The sequence below is a fragment of the Brienomyrus brachyistius genome, chromosome 6 (genome assembly GCF_023856365.1).
Source record: "Brienomyrus brachyistius isolate T26 chromosome 6, BBRACH_0.4, whole genome shotgun sequence".
NCBI classification, from domain to species: domain Eukaryota; kingdom Metazoa; phylum Chordata; class Actinopteri; order Osteoglossiformes; family Mormyridae; genus Brienomyrus; species Brienomyrus brachyistius.
In genome coordinates, this window is record NC_064538.1 from 8,854,055 (window position 1) to 8,870,495 (window position 16,441).

At 42.8% G+C, this 16,441-nt stretch overlaps 1 protein-coding gene across 1 annotated transcript; it reads right to left on the reverse strand.

The window, feature by feature from the left end:
* On the reverse strand, positions 1 to 16,262 carry cables2b (Cdk5 and Abl enzyme substrate 2b). Its single transcript, XM_049017946.1, has 9 exons — positions 15,711 to 16,262; positions 11,076 to 11,168; positions 10,141 to 10,218; positions 7,288 to 7,387; positions 6,670 to 6,826; positions 6,386 to 6,483; positions 4,129 to 4,235; positions 3,735 to 3,939; positions 1 to 3,498 (listed from the first exon to the last, which is right to left on the reverse strand). The coding sequence occupies exons 1-9, from the start codon at positions 16,238 to 16,240 to the stop codon at positions 3,358 to 3,360; spliced, it is 1,509 nt and encodes a 502-aa protein (XP_048873903.1). The 5' UTR covers positions 16,241 to 16,262; the 3' UTR covers positions 1 to 3,357.
* Positions 16,263 to 16,441: the final 179 nt, after the last annotated feature.

Below are 16,441 nucleotides of genomic sequence, written 5' to 3' on the forward strand. Positions count from 1 at the left end.
TCAATATTCAGAAAAATATATTTTGCCTCAAAAAGTCATTCAAACTAGTACAATGATCTAAATCAAACTGTTATACAGAGAAAAAATGGAAATCAGGGTGCATTAACGATACATGACGTGATCACGTAAAGCACAGTAATACACAGAGGGAAAGGGATAAATCTTCAGTTAAAATGAGCAGTGGGCTGATTACGCGCCAACACCATGCTTAATACACGTTATAATTATCCCTTTACCTGCATTTAAAAATGATACTATACTTGCCACAAAAGCAGGGTCGATAGTTAAACTTGAAAAGGGATTTGCTACAAGGAAAAATCATTTACAGCTTTTCAATTTCCACCCACCCAGTATTATATTAGTATTGGAAGCACCATGGTTACCACAATGCCAAAGCTTTTGTCCTTAAAAGTCACAGTGTCACATATGCATATGCGTGAGCAGGGACGGATTATGGGTTGTGTGGCCCCTGGGCAAAACGTTCGCGAGGGCCCCCCCACCACCACCAGCACCACCACCAGCACCACCAAAACAACCACCACAATTCAAGGGCCCTTGGCAGCCAAACACCCTCCCTACAGGGTTAGGGGCCCTTGTAGGCAGAGGATCAAAGAATATAGGCCCTCTAAAATAGACAAACGAAAATACATTGTTGATAAGCGTTGCAAATTGTTTTGGGCTAGGGGCCCCATGGGCCCCCTGCACCCCAAGGGCCCCTGGGCAGCGGCCCTGCTGGCCCGGTCCGTAATCCGTCCCTATGCGTGAGTGCTGCCTCGTTACGGTCACTACCGATGAACAAATGAGAAGTGTGTTTGACCAAATCAGTTTAAAAGGTGAATCAATACCTTCTGTTTCAGGCACTTTGTAATGGAATGCACTGTTAGTGTGTCTGTGTACGTATTGACAATGTGCCATTCATATCTGCAGAAAATTAATGCAAAAATCTTTGTCATCTCCGAATTAACGTCATCAAAATCCTCCAGCATGAGCTACTGGTACGACTTGATTGTTCTCTTAAATCACAAAAATCAAACTCAAACTGTTAAATAAAACAAGCTACAAATTTAAACATCTCCTGGCAATAGCGATACACTGGACACCTTGCTTCAGAAAATAAATGATATCTTTCTCTATTAGATATGCCTCCATCCCTGAGGGAATACCTAACATAGATAAGAAGTTTCCAGGTGTTTTTATTATTTATATAGTGCAGCAGTAATTAAATCCACCTCTACTGATAATTAAGGAAGTAGCACTCTTCTCACAACCATAAATCATTTACTTATCAGACTTTGGCTACAGTATTTTCTAAGGCCAAACTAAAACAGGTATAATGCATTCAGCTTAGTAAAATGCACTCTTTGTAGTGAATGACAATATTTCCTGAGGGAAAATAAACACAATGGCTGACTGAACTACGGAACACTTTCCTCTGTCACGTTATCGAGTTGCTTATTGCAGTTATCACCACAAGGTGGCGCTAGCTATATTATAGCTCAATATTTCGTTCCATGCATTTAAATGTGAGAGCAATGAAAACACTGGGCACAGTGGAAGATTTTTCCTCCATAAAATCATGAGCGAAGAGGAAACCAACGTGTAACCTCAAATCATCACAGTACAGGAATTGTGTAAATATCTAGTTTTTCAAATGCAGGAAGGGCAAATGTCGTTGAGGATTAGAATTTAAAAGGAAAACTCTTCTACCACTTATCGAACGTGACAGGATGGAAAATGTACACAAATCAACTTGTCTCATATGTTGCGCAGTTTTCTCCACAGTAAACCGACAGTTTTTGCGTCACCTAGGAAACGACTGTATATGGCTTTATAAAAAGAAAAAGAAAAAAAAAATCCACGTCATCCCTTTTTTACTTAAGTACATGAAATTCACCGCAGTAATAAAACTGAAATGGCTGTGCTCCCTTTAACCTGACAACTAAAATACAATTGATAAGCGTTCAGGTAGAAGGGTGATGCAATGGCACGTTCACAAACTGGGGGCGGGGGTGTTAAAGGAAGAGAAGTGAAAGATGCAGTAGATTAGCACTAAAAATGTGCTGATAAGGGATAAAAAGGCCACCTCTAACATAGAGAGCTTCGCCTAACACGACGGGGGCCGCAGTGCTGCTTTGGAAGAACGAGGATTCACATAAACAGGACGAGCATCTAATAAAGCTAAAGGTTAAACAGTGACACCTAGAAATAATAATGAACTGCAATAAATAATATAAAACATTGACAAAAGCATAAATAATTGGATATTAAGAGAGGAAAATAAATAAACACAGCAAGGCCCTCCAAATGCTAGAGTTACTTGAAACACTGGATAAGTCTCCCTTCTGAAATATTAACAAACATACAACAGTACGCTTCTTGATAAAATTATATGACCATACCGGGAAAATGTGTGTATGTGTCGACACACCTAGCATTTTTGGCATTACGCTCTAAAAATTACTACACAAATATTGGTGGTGATGTTTACAACGATCAAAGAATGTGACAAATATCATACACTGCATGATTAAATAAGTAACTTGACCAATAGTTGAATAAAGTTCAGCAGTCTCTAAAAATTGCAAGTGTTTCCACAATGTTGACCAGTAGTGTATACGTGTCTATACATGAGTAAATGACCCCACAATGTAATAATAGCTTGTTATTTTGATCTTTTATTTTTAGGGCTCCACAAGTGGAAACTCTATTTTATAAAAATCTGTGACTGCATTCAAAAAAACTATAAATGTCAAACGTCTTATATTTTGTTTGATTACTTTTGGTTCAGAATAGATCTGGGTAAGGTTGTCATAGTTGGGACTGGATGGTCCCACTGAGATATGAAAATGAATGTGTGTGTGTATGGATTATGTTTATATTACATTGTGGGGACCAAATGTTTCTTTTCAGACTATCTTTTTTTCAGAAATGTGTCTGGGGAAAAAATGGACATTTCTGCAAACAATGGTTGTCATTCTCTTTACCAGAGCTGGACTCCGGAGACACTAGATCTCCAGGTAGTAGAAGCCTGGCTGTACATCACGTACCATCAAGCATGTGGAGCAGTAACAAATAAAATCTGGTATTGCGTAAACTGAAACATATGTGTGTAGCATTAACAGATGTGATTTCAGAAAGACACGACAGCAAATAAAAACCGTATGATTATCAGGAACAACAAAGAATGTCTTTGATTGTATGAAAGCTGCTGGCAGAGCTGGATGGAACCCGGGTTCGAGGTGTGGAGCGGCCCATCCGTTAGAGATCCTGTTGTGTCTGACTGCTCTGGGGTGTCGCTCTGCTTCTTGGTGACCTTGTCTGACCTTGTCTGCATTCGCTGGCAGGCGGGCCCCCTGATCAGGGCTGCTGCACCAGCCGACGGTAGTGTGGCATGACTTTGCTCTCGGGAAGGTATAGCGCCATCTCTAGGGCCACCAGGACTGTGAACTCGAAGGAGATCAGCTCCCGCCGATTGATGCGGAACTGCTCCTCCAGTTTCTGTTCCGAGCACAGGAAAGAATTTAAAAAGGCAATGAATATTTTAATAGAACAGTAGCTAAACAAGTAAGAAAATGGCAATTCTCACACAGATAAACATGCTCCTACATGTCTGTCTGTGTGAGCCAATGAGAGGCCCACAAAGGCATATGTTTCGAAATGAAACATTCTCATACTTTCGTTTCACTCACAGAGAGACCCATATGCATGCAGGCACATGCAGTGATGAGACTCACATCGATGAGCTGCTTGACCTCAGGCTTCCGAAGGTCACTGCTGATCTTGGCAGCCAGCAACACGCATGCAGCAGACACTAGCTTGCGATTCTGCTTGTTGAGTCGCCCTTGGAGCACGAGCTTCTCGAAGTACACAAAGGCCATCGCCACGGTGACAGGCTGCAGGCCGCATTCGTTGCTAACAGCTCGCATCTCTCGCTTCAGGCTGACGACAGAAGACACGCGGACGCAGTTGACATACATGCATTAAACAGAGTTGAGTCTATTGTAGCGTGACCAAACTGCACCATTTCACTGCTCCACAAGCCTCCAAGCTGTTACACACGAGATTGTTATCATGGAGTTTGCTTGCTTGCGCTATAAAAAAAAAAGCATTCCAGACAGAGAGCACAACCTTCTAATCTTGCTCAGCGTCAGCTTGATGTGTGGAAACTTCTCCTTAAACGTCTCATTCATGTCCTTCTTCAAATCAGACGGTTTCACATATTCTATAACAGTTGTCTGGGGAAGGAGGTGGAGATAAAAAAACAGGTTTTTAATTAAAAAAGAATTCAACCATAGAATCTAGAACTGAAACCCGATTAGCTCTGATCTGAATAAACAAATAAGCCAACAAACAAATTAACTACAAACAAGTTCATGCAACAAAAAAAACAAGATGGGGGGGGGGGGTGTCTTTCTGGGTCATATGTACCTCATTAATTACACAAGACAATCAAGCCCCCAGGCCTGAGCTCAGGAGTCAAAAATAGAATATGTTCATCCCAGAAAAGGTCCAGCAGTCAGAAAGAGAGCAAGCAAAGTAATTAAAGTCAATTCCTTCCCACTTGATAGTCCCTCTGCATAACTGGCTGGTAAGACTGGCGCAGAGGCAGCGGAGGCTGCATGTTCAGTCCGGGAAGGTCGGCGAGGCCCCTGTTTATATTTAGTGTGAGGTGGAATTAGAGGCACTTTGAGACTTGAGCCTCTTTGCCAGCTTGGCAGCTTCTCAATGACAATGCAGTCAAGGGCCTATGAGGCAGTCAGCCTGAGCGGTGAATAGAGGGGGACTGGGTTTGACTGCAGCGCTGACAGGATAAGCCTGTTCACGAGGCAAATACAGCCCTGAGCGAAAGGGGCAACTCTCTTACGGTCTGAGGTCTTCCAGGCGGCCAGCAGGGCACCGGCGGACAAAGCTAATCAGAAGAGGAAGCAACCTGACAGGAATCGCTTCGCAGTGGGATTACTGATCGCTCAGGTTCAGTTGGGAACATTCATTCAGATGCCAAGTCAATGGTGGTTTACTAGCCCAACAATTGAAAATTGCACCGCAAAGCAGTTTAGAAAAACAAAACAAAGATATGATATTTGCTATTTATACAGGTATAGAGGAACACATCAGCTTGCTCTCTGTGAGAGACACACACAAGTATAGCTCTGGGGAAAAATTAAGAGACCATAGATGTTCAGTTTCACTCATTTCTCAATTTATGGGTGATTAGATTAGTGATTAGTTGTCATTGTTGACACACCACAGCACACAGTGCACAACAACGAAATGTGTCCTCTGTATTTAACCCTTATGTGACAATGTGACATAGCAGGGGGCAGCTAAATCAGCGCCTGGGGAGCAGTGCTTGGGGGCGGTACCTCGCTCAGGGTACCTCAGTGGCGCCTTGCTGCTCAGGGCTTCAAGGCAGATTCAAGCCGAGTACACTCAAGTACACTTCCATACTCATTAGGCCACCACTGCCCACATGGTCTGATGCCCACAGGGTATGTGCCTGTGTAAAATATACATTTTTTTGCCAACTCCAGCCTGGCTTGTCCCTGCTTTTCATTGATGAAAGGCTTCTTCCCTGCTTTATGGGTCCAGCTTTTAGGAGCCTGTTATGAATTGTCCTAGCAGTGCACTTCACACCACTTGATATTTCCCATTCTCTTGGAAGGTCACTTGAGGTCATCCTCCAATTCATGAGGCACTATTGAATAAGTTGAATTAAGTTGAATAAGTCATCTCTGGCATTAGAAAGTAACTTCTGCCCTCTACCTGGCGGGTTTTTTGATCGTTCCCAGAGTTTCCTGATTCACACTGTTCTCATGTACTGTGGACTTCAAAAATTTGAGCCTGGAAGTGTCCTGCCTTAGAGTGCAGCCTTCTGCCAGCAGAACCAAGATTAATCAAAGATTTAACAATGCAGATTTTCGAAACAATATGGTGGTCTCAATCTTTTTTCCAGAGCTATATATACAGGTGAGAGCAAGCTTTGGGGTCAGAGCACAGGATCAACCAGAGGCTGGCCTTAAGGGCCTTGCTCAAGGGCCCAGTGATATACAGCTACTTCACCAGTCACAGGATTTGAGCCCATGACCTTCTGGATACAGACACAGCACTCTAACCTGTTAAGCCACACAGAATCCCAATAACTGGCCGCTACTGCTAAAAATACCAAAGAAAGCCAGTAATATGGAAAATAACTATATGGTCCATTTCAGAAATGATTTAGATATTAATTGAGAGTAAGTTCAGGAAAACAAAATTGAAAAGTCATGCAAAACACTTAAGTCTAAGACATTCACTGCGCTGTGCACACGTGACAATGACAAGATGGAGTAACACACGAGACGCACAGTGAGCTCAGACTGTGACACTCCTCGGGGGGCTGCCTCACCATATAAGAGGCGAATATGAGAACCCGCTTGTGCTTTCCGCAGGGCCACTGGGGGTCACTCAGCAGATTGGGGTCATACTCCAAAACATCATCCCCACCTGAGAACAAATGCAATGAAGAGCTACACTGGAAACTGGATCCCACTGGATCGTTCGCCAGCTACGGTTCTCTCATGGACGTAGCCTTCACAAGCCGATAGCAGCATGAAACACGGAGGGAGCATAACGTAATGGTTTCCATTCAGTCAGTCAACTACATCCATGTCTCTGGATATCATGACATACCCATGTCCAAACCTACGGTGCTGCTGGGCCTAGAAGGTGCACAATTCTTCTGAGTACTGGTGCGAGAGATGGGCATTTGTATAGTGATGTCTATTGGTGCGTTCTTCTGTCTCACCAAGGCATTGGTTGGGTACAGGAACCTGGCGTAGGACACGGTCTGCGGGAGATCGACAAAGCTGTCAGTCCGCCTGGAACATGCCATATTTCACTTAGAAGGCTCCATAGTGAGATAATGACAGCAGAAAGGCTGCTTGCAATGTGCCATATTTCACTGAGAAGCTGAAAAAAAGAGAAACAATATAATTACGGGAACCAATGTGTTCCTGGAGCATCAGGTACTTGGATATAGCTGCAGGCAAAAGCACATGACAGACCTAACGCCATGTGACCTGTATTCATCCAATCAGCAACAAAACGATTCCCTGAAACCCTGAACTTCAAGAAAGGTTCCTGTTTGCAAAACAAGAACTATCACCGTATAAATCCCTAAAACTTCTGTGTATAAACATTATGTCCAGCAAGAGAAGGGGGGGTTACATAAATATCATTTCATATAATCACTTGTCACAGATGATGGAGCTGAAACTGAAATGTCCCGAGGGCCCCCTTCTGGCTGACCTTGCCGTATACACCCAGCTCCACACCGTCCAGACCGGGGAACATCTCCAGGGTTGTGGTAGAGGAGCGCCTGTGCCTTGGAATGTCCAGCTGTGGTTCGCTGAAACGGCAAAAGAACGAGCAGCAGAGTGTGGCAGTCAGTTCGGCTGCACACTGGCTTCTCTCAAGCAGTCACACCATGTCAAAGCACGTCGAAAAGGAGAAGAGAGGTAGCACGAAGAACAGAGGTAGCACGAAGAACAGAGGTAGCACGAAGAACAGAGGTAGCACGAAGAACAGAGGTAGAACGAAGAACAGAGGTAGCACAAAGAACAGAGGTAGCACGAAGAACAGAGGTAGCACGAAGAACAGAGGTAGCACGAAGAACAGAGGTAGCACGAAGTATCGATTTTATTGATTTATTTTGTGTAATATCACTTTTGTTTGTTTTGTTTTTTTTGATTACTTTCAAATTTCACCCTGGCATAATCTCAGCTCATGTCCTGTCAGCAGAAGATCATCTTCCATCCATCCAATCTACAACTGCTTATCCTGGACAGGAATACAAGAGAATATTATCATGACTGACAATAACTATCTAGTCCTTCACTGGAATCGTAAATCTGTCCTGTGACGGGTTCTGTGACCATCACAATGAGACTCTGTTAACATGTAGAGGTGACTGAAATCTCAGAGCCTGGCACAGCGTCGCTCCCGCTGCCCCCCACCTCCCCCCCCCGCCCCCAAGCCGAATGCCATTTTCGGTGCGTGGGCAGCAGAAATCCCCTCGCTGACCACTTGTATAACACGATCGGCAGTTTGCTTTCTGAGTAAGTGGATGACCACAGACACCTTTTCACCTAAATGCGCTCGGGGGTGGGGCAGGTGGGGTCGAAGTTCAGCAGCTCTCCGCACCAAAGTCTGGGAAGCCCGGCGTGGGAAAGCACTCTCCACGACTCTCTCGCCCACTGACCCAGTGTGAGTGCGTACACAGCATACACGTACACACGCTTTAGGCTTGAGGGTTTATTTTGTCAAAGGAAAAATTCATTATGGAGAGCGGAGGGAGCGTACGGTGCATCAAGGACAGATTCTGGGAACTGCCGGTACCCAGGGGACAAGAGGAAGACGATTTTTTTACATTTTACAAGACGAATGTTTTTCCCAGCAGTTTACAGGGCCTGCACAGGACGGCTTACAAAATGACAAAATATGTATATTTTTGAAACCAGACTTTGTCGAAATATTCAAATAAGGAATATGTTCTCCAAAACAATCATTACACCACAAGGGGGAACTTTCCTAAACAGAGTCCTAAACACGGAATTTCATACCGTGTCACATTCTATGAACTATAAACTTGTAAATTAATTCCAGAAGGGAGATATCAGTTTTAGAACCTGGACATTTGATGAAACAATCATTTCCATTTCTATTCCATCTTTCATGCAAAACACAAACTACTTGCGGCACTCATTGCACGTACTTACTTCAGCAATATAATAGACAAAAGATAGTGTCATTTTACGTGTGTGTTCAGTGTCTGTTGGAAGGGTTTCCTCAAACAGTCTAAATGAGCAATTAGGCTAACTGGCATCTCTAAACAGCTCATAGAGTCTCATTGCACATGTGTGGGTATGAGTATGCAGGTGCCCTGCGATGGACGGGCATCCCGTCCAGGGTGCACCCCAGTCTTATGCCCTTGGCTGCCTGGGAGAAGCTCCAGCTCCTTGATCAGGCTAGGCAGTAGGTCCATGGATGGATGGATGGATGGATGGAGTAAAAATCAGAAATGCTCTAGGGCCCTATTTTGCACCGGCAGAAAGCGTGACGGAAAATAGTTTTGCTAGTTTCATACCAGCACAGTACCAATGCAGAATGAACCATATCATTAAAAGGTCTTTCACGTTCATTATGAGAATTATCTATTGATGATAGGCTATGTGACCAATTTACATGCATTGGTATTTAAACACACCAGGGTAGGCAGGAAACTTCTGTTTTCCCCATCTTCTGACATCATTACACCGCTTCAGATGGTCTGGTGATGCCAGAAAATGAGGACACGCTCGCTGCTACCCCATGGCATGCCTGCTTAACCCCAAAAGGCCAGTAAAAAGTGTTGCTCGATATATAACTTGGTGAAATGATTTCAGTTGTGTGTCAGTACTTCTTGAATATTTTCAGCACATTTGAACGATAATGCGGCAATACTGATAACCATAATCAGTTTGATCACTATAATCGTGAAATTAAATTTTTATACTATTTTATCTGTAATTACAACCAAATTGCTGGGCTGTTAAAAGAAGCCATCTATCGGTATCACTTCCACGTAAATCTTCAGATTTACATTTGGCCTCTTGCCGAACCTGTTCTTTTGTTTTTGGAGGTTGGAAAACAATATTACCACCTTCTGAAAAGGAGTGTGGATCTGCGTGACCTCCGGTTAAGCTGTTTGATTGATGTTCAGCTGATGTTCAGTTAAGGGAAGCAGCCATTCAAGGGGCATTTTTGGCCAGGAAAGAACATAATCACGGTAATAAAATTAAGCTTAGATGACTTATCAAGGGAACGAAATTCTTTTGAAAAAAAGGAACAAAGATTTTTTTTCCCCTCAAACAATTATTTTTAATTTCCTTCCAGAATTCACTTACAGATAAGCAGAACCCAACTCCTTTAAACAGAAAACTTCAGTCTTATAACAGTGTCGAGGAATAAACATTTACATTTGAAACCCGAAGCTACCTGTTAGACGGGCTGCAAGATCACTCAATTTCAGGTCAAATTTCCATCAGATTTCACCTTAAAGTTATCTCAGTAAAAAGAAAGAGTGGGAGAAGATGCAGAGATGGTGCGTGGGCCATACGGTACCTGATGTGGAAGCTCTCACCGTACGGCAGCACTGAAAAGGCGGCCAGCAGTGACCTTTTGGCACATATCAGCACGATCCTGCAACAGGGAGCACAGGAGTTCTGTTCACTTTGCGTCTTTAGAAACAGCAACACATGACAAGAAGCACGGAGGCAAAGGACGTGAGAAAACCCAAAGCGTGCTACATCCAAGGTGTGTCCCACAATAGCAGAGTGCGGTTAAGCTGTACAGAGAAAGACACATGTCTGTGCAACATAAAATTCTCACTTTCCCCCTGACAGCATGTGAGCCAGGAAATACCGGCATTAAAATGCCCCCTGCATTTGCAGTGTTTCTATTCTTTGATTTTTTGGCATCTTAGACAAGGTTAAAAAAAACTACACACATATAAAACGTATATAAAATGAAAATCCCCTTTCAGACAAATATGTCACATTGCAAGTGCCAGAGTCTTATCTGCTTTTTTTGGGAGTGGGGGGGCGAGGGGGGAAAAAAAAAAACCTTGGGAAAACTTTTCAACAGGAAAACAAACAATAACAATCAGAAACATCATCATGTGGTCACTGCTGTCGCCCTTTTGTGACTTCATTTTTCCATTGGACCCAAGCCAAGACTCTTAAACCATGGATTTATTTTTAACTATCTTAGGAAGAAGGGATGAGAAAGTCACCCAAATAAGACTGCTATTTTCATTTCTCTTGAACCAGCTGAAATTTAGGCTCACTTTGGGATGACCTGATATACAGATCAAGTCTCTGATTGGACCATCGACTAGTAGCATGCTACATTGGGCCAAACCGTAATCTGGGCCGAGAGATCTGAAAACAAACTTAAAAGCCGATCCCAAAAGGCTTTAGCTAAACTGTGGGGTCCTCTGAAATGACTGTCTCGAGGATCTGGCTCCCTAACATGGGACATGCGGTCTTGTGGCTCACCTGCTCCCGCGAGTGTCATACTGCCTCATGTTCTTGATGAAATGCACCTTCTTTACAGCTCTCGGCCTGGTGGAGCCTGACAGGGTGCGTGACCTGAGCCAACAGAGAGAGAGATGCATGAAACAGGGCAGGGAAGGCAATCCTGTTATACCACAAAAATGTAGTTTCAGTATACCTTTAAATAGTAAAGGTCATGTAATTCAACACTTATTACATGATAATAACTATATGATAAGAAGTTTTGTTGGCTAGATTTGGCTTCAACAGATGACCGTTGTCAAAACAAGTAATAAATTTTGCCTTTACATACTGTTACCAGTATTTGGGGACATACAGTCCCTGTTTTCGTTTGTGATTACCGGCAGGCTAACATGCTGCCACACCGCCGACTTAAGATCGGGTGATGTGTCCATCCATCCATTTTCTGAAACCGCTTAATCCCAACTGAGGTTGCGGGGGGGGGGGGGGGGGGGGGAACGATGGGTGCAGGCGGGAACCAACATCAGTTTTTCTGTTGAAGTACTGTGAAGTTCGCCTAAAGTAGCGATTCATTTTCCACATCATCTTACATTTACATCGATTTTTTAACCGATTCGCAATTCATCGTTACATGCCTAGTGTGAAGTCATGACTCGTTACACAACACTGCATAGCACTGGGGATAAGCACAGGGCATTCCCTCGGCTGACCTAACAATGGCACCTATAGACTGGCTGTGGATAGTAATTAGATGAGTGATAACTTTTATTTCAGTATTTAAATTACAAACCTTCATCACAGCAAACCTTCCACACACTTTACAGGCAGGAGACTCACCCAGCTCTTCAATATTTCATGCAACTATCAATTACAACATTTACTTATCACAATTAAAATGTGCAAGTCACCACATCTGCTTATCACTGACATAAAACTGCAAATGGGAATTGGAGAAAGAGTCTTTGTGCACTTAATCCCTCAGAATAAGGGATGTAGAGACTCAGCGGCTGTTTAGTTCATAATCGCACATTTCCAAACAACAGACAGGCGCAATGGCAGCAACCACCCCCCCCCCCCCCCCCCCGAAAACTTCAGGCCATTAAAACCCCAGGAAACAGGGGACTCCTGAAACATGAAGCCGCTGCGTCCAGAGAGTATGATCCGTTCCACAAAGAAATTAGAAACCTAACAGGCAGTTCAGCGAATTTTCCCAAATATGAAAATCAATGTGAAGCACTAATCGGCTCTCTCTCTTAATCCTAAACATCCAGTTACATTTCACTATGTACATATTTGCCTAAACTGCAAGTATTATTTGTATAAGTTCACGCCTATTTAACATAAGATCATTAACACTCGATATCAAAAGTTCCGGGCGGTTTACCCCACATTCATGTTTTAACCATTCAAAAGGTAGAATAATTATGTTAATTGCTAAACAACAACATCCTAACTGATCACATATGTAAGTTACCTGCACTTACCCATTATATTAGAGGCAAAAACGTGCAGTACCCTGGTGCCCTTAAGATAAAATCTGGCAAACAACCCAGCAGCATCATCTATGGTCAGAGAGACGCAGCAGCTCTTTCCACTGTCTGTTGCATAAGAGGCCATTATAGGCTCACCCCTCCAAGACAGCGACCTCAGCCACAGACCGTGGGCCAGGCATTAAGGCAAATACCTTCTGCTTGGAAATGCCTGGACTGGACAATGTTATGCAACCGTTCCCCTGCCCTTCTCCCCCAGAGTGCTCTCCATCTGCTCTGTATTTTTGTGCACGACCAACCAGAGGTACTGGGCTTTAAGTATTAAAAGCAGAAAGATTTAGTCTAGATTTGGAGCTTCCAGGTCACAGACTGCAGAGGGAGATATCAGTACATCTTACACCTTTCGCCAGGACATTTTTTTTTAACCCAGACACCGAAAAGCAACCACACTCCCATACACACATATATACACACGCATGCACAAAAGGACTAACTACTTTCCTTTAAATATTTAGATTATGACCAAATATTTAAAGATCTTCTCAGGATCCGTTTAGTTTTTATTGCTATATAAATTCTTGAAATTGCATGACAAACAATTCTTGTGGATTGCAAATAACTGAGGATGACAGTTCAACTCCAGATGTTTAGATGCAATGCATTATAAAGTAAGTACAGACATTCAGCATGCCTTTACAGGACTATGTCTTAAGCATGTCAACAAATATAAATCAGCATTATACTATAGTGATTCACACAGTCAAATGGCTGCTCAAAGGGGTATACTCCAAATGTGCTTTACTATGTCGGTCATTAAATGTCTGATTATATATATGTATATATTGAACTTGTCTGATTTTCTGCTTTGAAGGGTGATGTCATGGAGCTGACAGTTAAAACTGAAGCAGGAATTGTTCGGCAAATTCACACAGGCTGGGAACTGAAGCTGCCATAAGTCGGTACTGCAATTTTGGAAATGTGTTCTCCCTGGAAATCTAAAATACTACATTTTCTTGAGGGCTGGTTGTTTCTTGTGAACCCTACTTGATGACTTCCTTTTTTGCTTATATTATAACTCCAGGGGAAAAGGCTCCATGACCCCCAGATGCTATCATGTACCCAAAGTGGAGCTGGTTGTAGATTTACTTAAATAGTTTGATGCCTGGATGTTATTAAAACTGACAGAATCCACAGGAAACAACCATTAGCCCTACAACCTCACAGAGGAACTAAAGCTAAAATTTCAGTTTTAAAATTCCGGTTTCGCCAACTGAACTACCAAACCTCAGCAATATCTTTCAGTTTGTATAATGAACACGTGGGCAACAATTAAACAAATGAGCCAAGCACAGTTCAACAGAAATGATACATTTTCAAAAAACTTGGGTCTTCTCCAAAGTAACAAAATATAATAATCGACCTTCAGGGGTTCAGATACACGATTTTATTGGTCTATGGGAACTCTGACTTTTCAAATTAGTGGTTTAATCGTGTTAAAAAATGCATCTTTCCCCACTTTAAGATCAAAATTTTACTTTGAAGGAGACATGACAGTTTTGTAACCTGACAAAAGGTTTATATATCATTAAAAAAAGAGTACAATGAGAATACAGTACAAAATTGTCCATGCAATATCTTTTGCAAATGATTAAAAAATTAAACACTCCTGGCAGCCAATTGTCAAGAATAACATAATTACATAATGACTTCCTGGAAATCAGACTTGCTTTCAAACTATTAACTAACTTTCAAAGTGATTCCTGATGTTTAGATCACTCCTAATTAAAATGTCGTGGATTGTAAACATTGCAAGTCAAAGAAGAAAGGACACTCTCTAATCTTTAACATGTGCATTTACCACTGGCGCTGACAAAATCAACACCGGATGGCAAAACAGTCAGCTGTGCTTATAATCAGGAGTGCGGTAGTTTAACTTTGAGATTCCACTTAGCATTTTCATGCATGACGTTCAACTCAAAATTTGGTGGTGCCATGAGTTGAATTCTTTGTATTTTTACCAATAAACCACCCCACAAACATATCTGCACCACCTACAGTCAAACCTGAAACCAAATGGCTTTCTTTTTGTAATATTCAGGCATGCACACAATGACCCCTTTGACAAATGCAACAAGTTGGAATGCAAGTCAAAAGCAAAAGTTGGCTCTTACATAGATACAGCTGTGCACAGGAGAGAACCCATTGCAATTAAAAGAACTTATCTCTGTTCTAAAAGACACGCAAACCAGTGAAAACAGCCTTGTTTGGGCATGCACTGAATCAATGTATGATGTCATGTGGAAGCATGTGAGTGGGATTTTTAACAAACAGGAAGTAATGCTTCACATTTCTAAATAATTTCCCACTTTCCTATCGTTTGCCACTTATTAAATTAACACGGAGAAGGGTAATCATCGTTATAAAATCTTTAATACACAATCAGACTGTCCATAAGGTGCCCTTGAATGTAACTCAGTGTGCTCAATGACTGATTCATGCGTATTTACAAACGAGGCGTATACATTGCTTATTCAAGAGTGTGACTTTCAAAAAATACAAATGACATACGTAGTAACAGATAATCGATTTTAAGTACAGTCTCAACTGAAATGATTGTTTTTCAGGCGAGGTGAGTGATATCCTATTTGTTTAAAATAGGTATGGATATCCAACCCAAACGAAAGCGGAAATTATTTCATACGTAAGGCATGACACCTTTTAGGAAAAAAAATAGCTAGGAAATGTATTAATATGCTGGTTTCCATACAGCAAAGCCCACGATAAAGTATTAAAAAAGTGATGAGAAATACTTGATACACCCTATATACTTGAATATATAGCAAAGATCCTGTGGGGGGCGGGGTGTCTGGGACATCATATTTTACATAAGCAACAGTGTGAAAGGACCAGTCGCATCACCAGTAATTAACTAACAAGGACCTGCTGGCAGACACAGAGCATCCCTGTGTTTATTACCATGAAAATATCTAAGTAATTTGCTCGGAAAAACAACTCTGGAGACTAAAATAGCCCTTGAACTTGCACTTGCTGCAGGATGCAGAGGAGGTCTGTTCAACTTGGAAAAAATACTGATATAACTATGCAAGAAACATGATGCTATGAATCGAAAACTTAATATTGCACATTTTAAGCGAGTGTCAAATACCTTTGCCTGGAATCCAGAGTCATCGGATTGAAAGTCTGCACCGAAAGCAGGGTCGGCGATTTGCGAGCCCCTAGGAGAGTCTGCCCGCTCGGGGAGAGAAGATTCCCCTGGGACGAGAAAGCGCCCCGGTCCCTCTCCAGGAACATTTCACCCCTTTCAACAGCATTAAAGTCTGAGTCCGTGGGCAGAACCCGAATCGGGGGGACGTTGAAAACCCCGATCCTCGGTGCGGTGTTACAGGAGCTACTGCTGGCGGAGGGTGACAGACCGGGGAAGGTCCCATAGCTGCTAGCCGCACCGAGTCTCCCTGCTGCCTCTCCGGCTTCGGAACCTTGAAATTCCGTCTCTTTCTCATCGTTCTCCCCATTGCTGTAGTGGTAAATAGGCCGTCCGTCAAGTGAGATATTATTAAGAAACAGGAGGGCAGCCTGTCTCCTACGCGAATCTTTACTCTTCCGCAGGTGGTCTTTGTGAGGACTAACTGAACTATTTCCCGAAACACTCCGCTCGCCGAAGGCAGCAGTCGCCATCCTCAAGTGACGGAAATATCACGAACCGAAGGTATTCTACCCGGCGTGCTGATAAAGCCACGCCCATTGCGCGCTAATTGGATCGGACCGGTTATTATGTAAAGTAAGACGACTTCGGCTACAGCTGATTGGCTGTTGAATGTGTTCGCGCGAGGAACTGCCCAGAATTCTTTCATAAAAGACTGCCCGGAGCGCTGGATG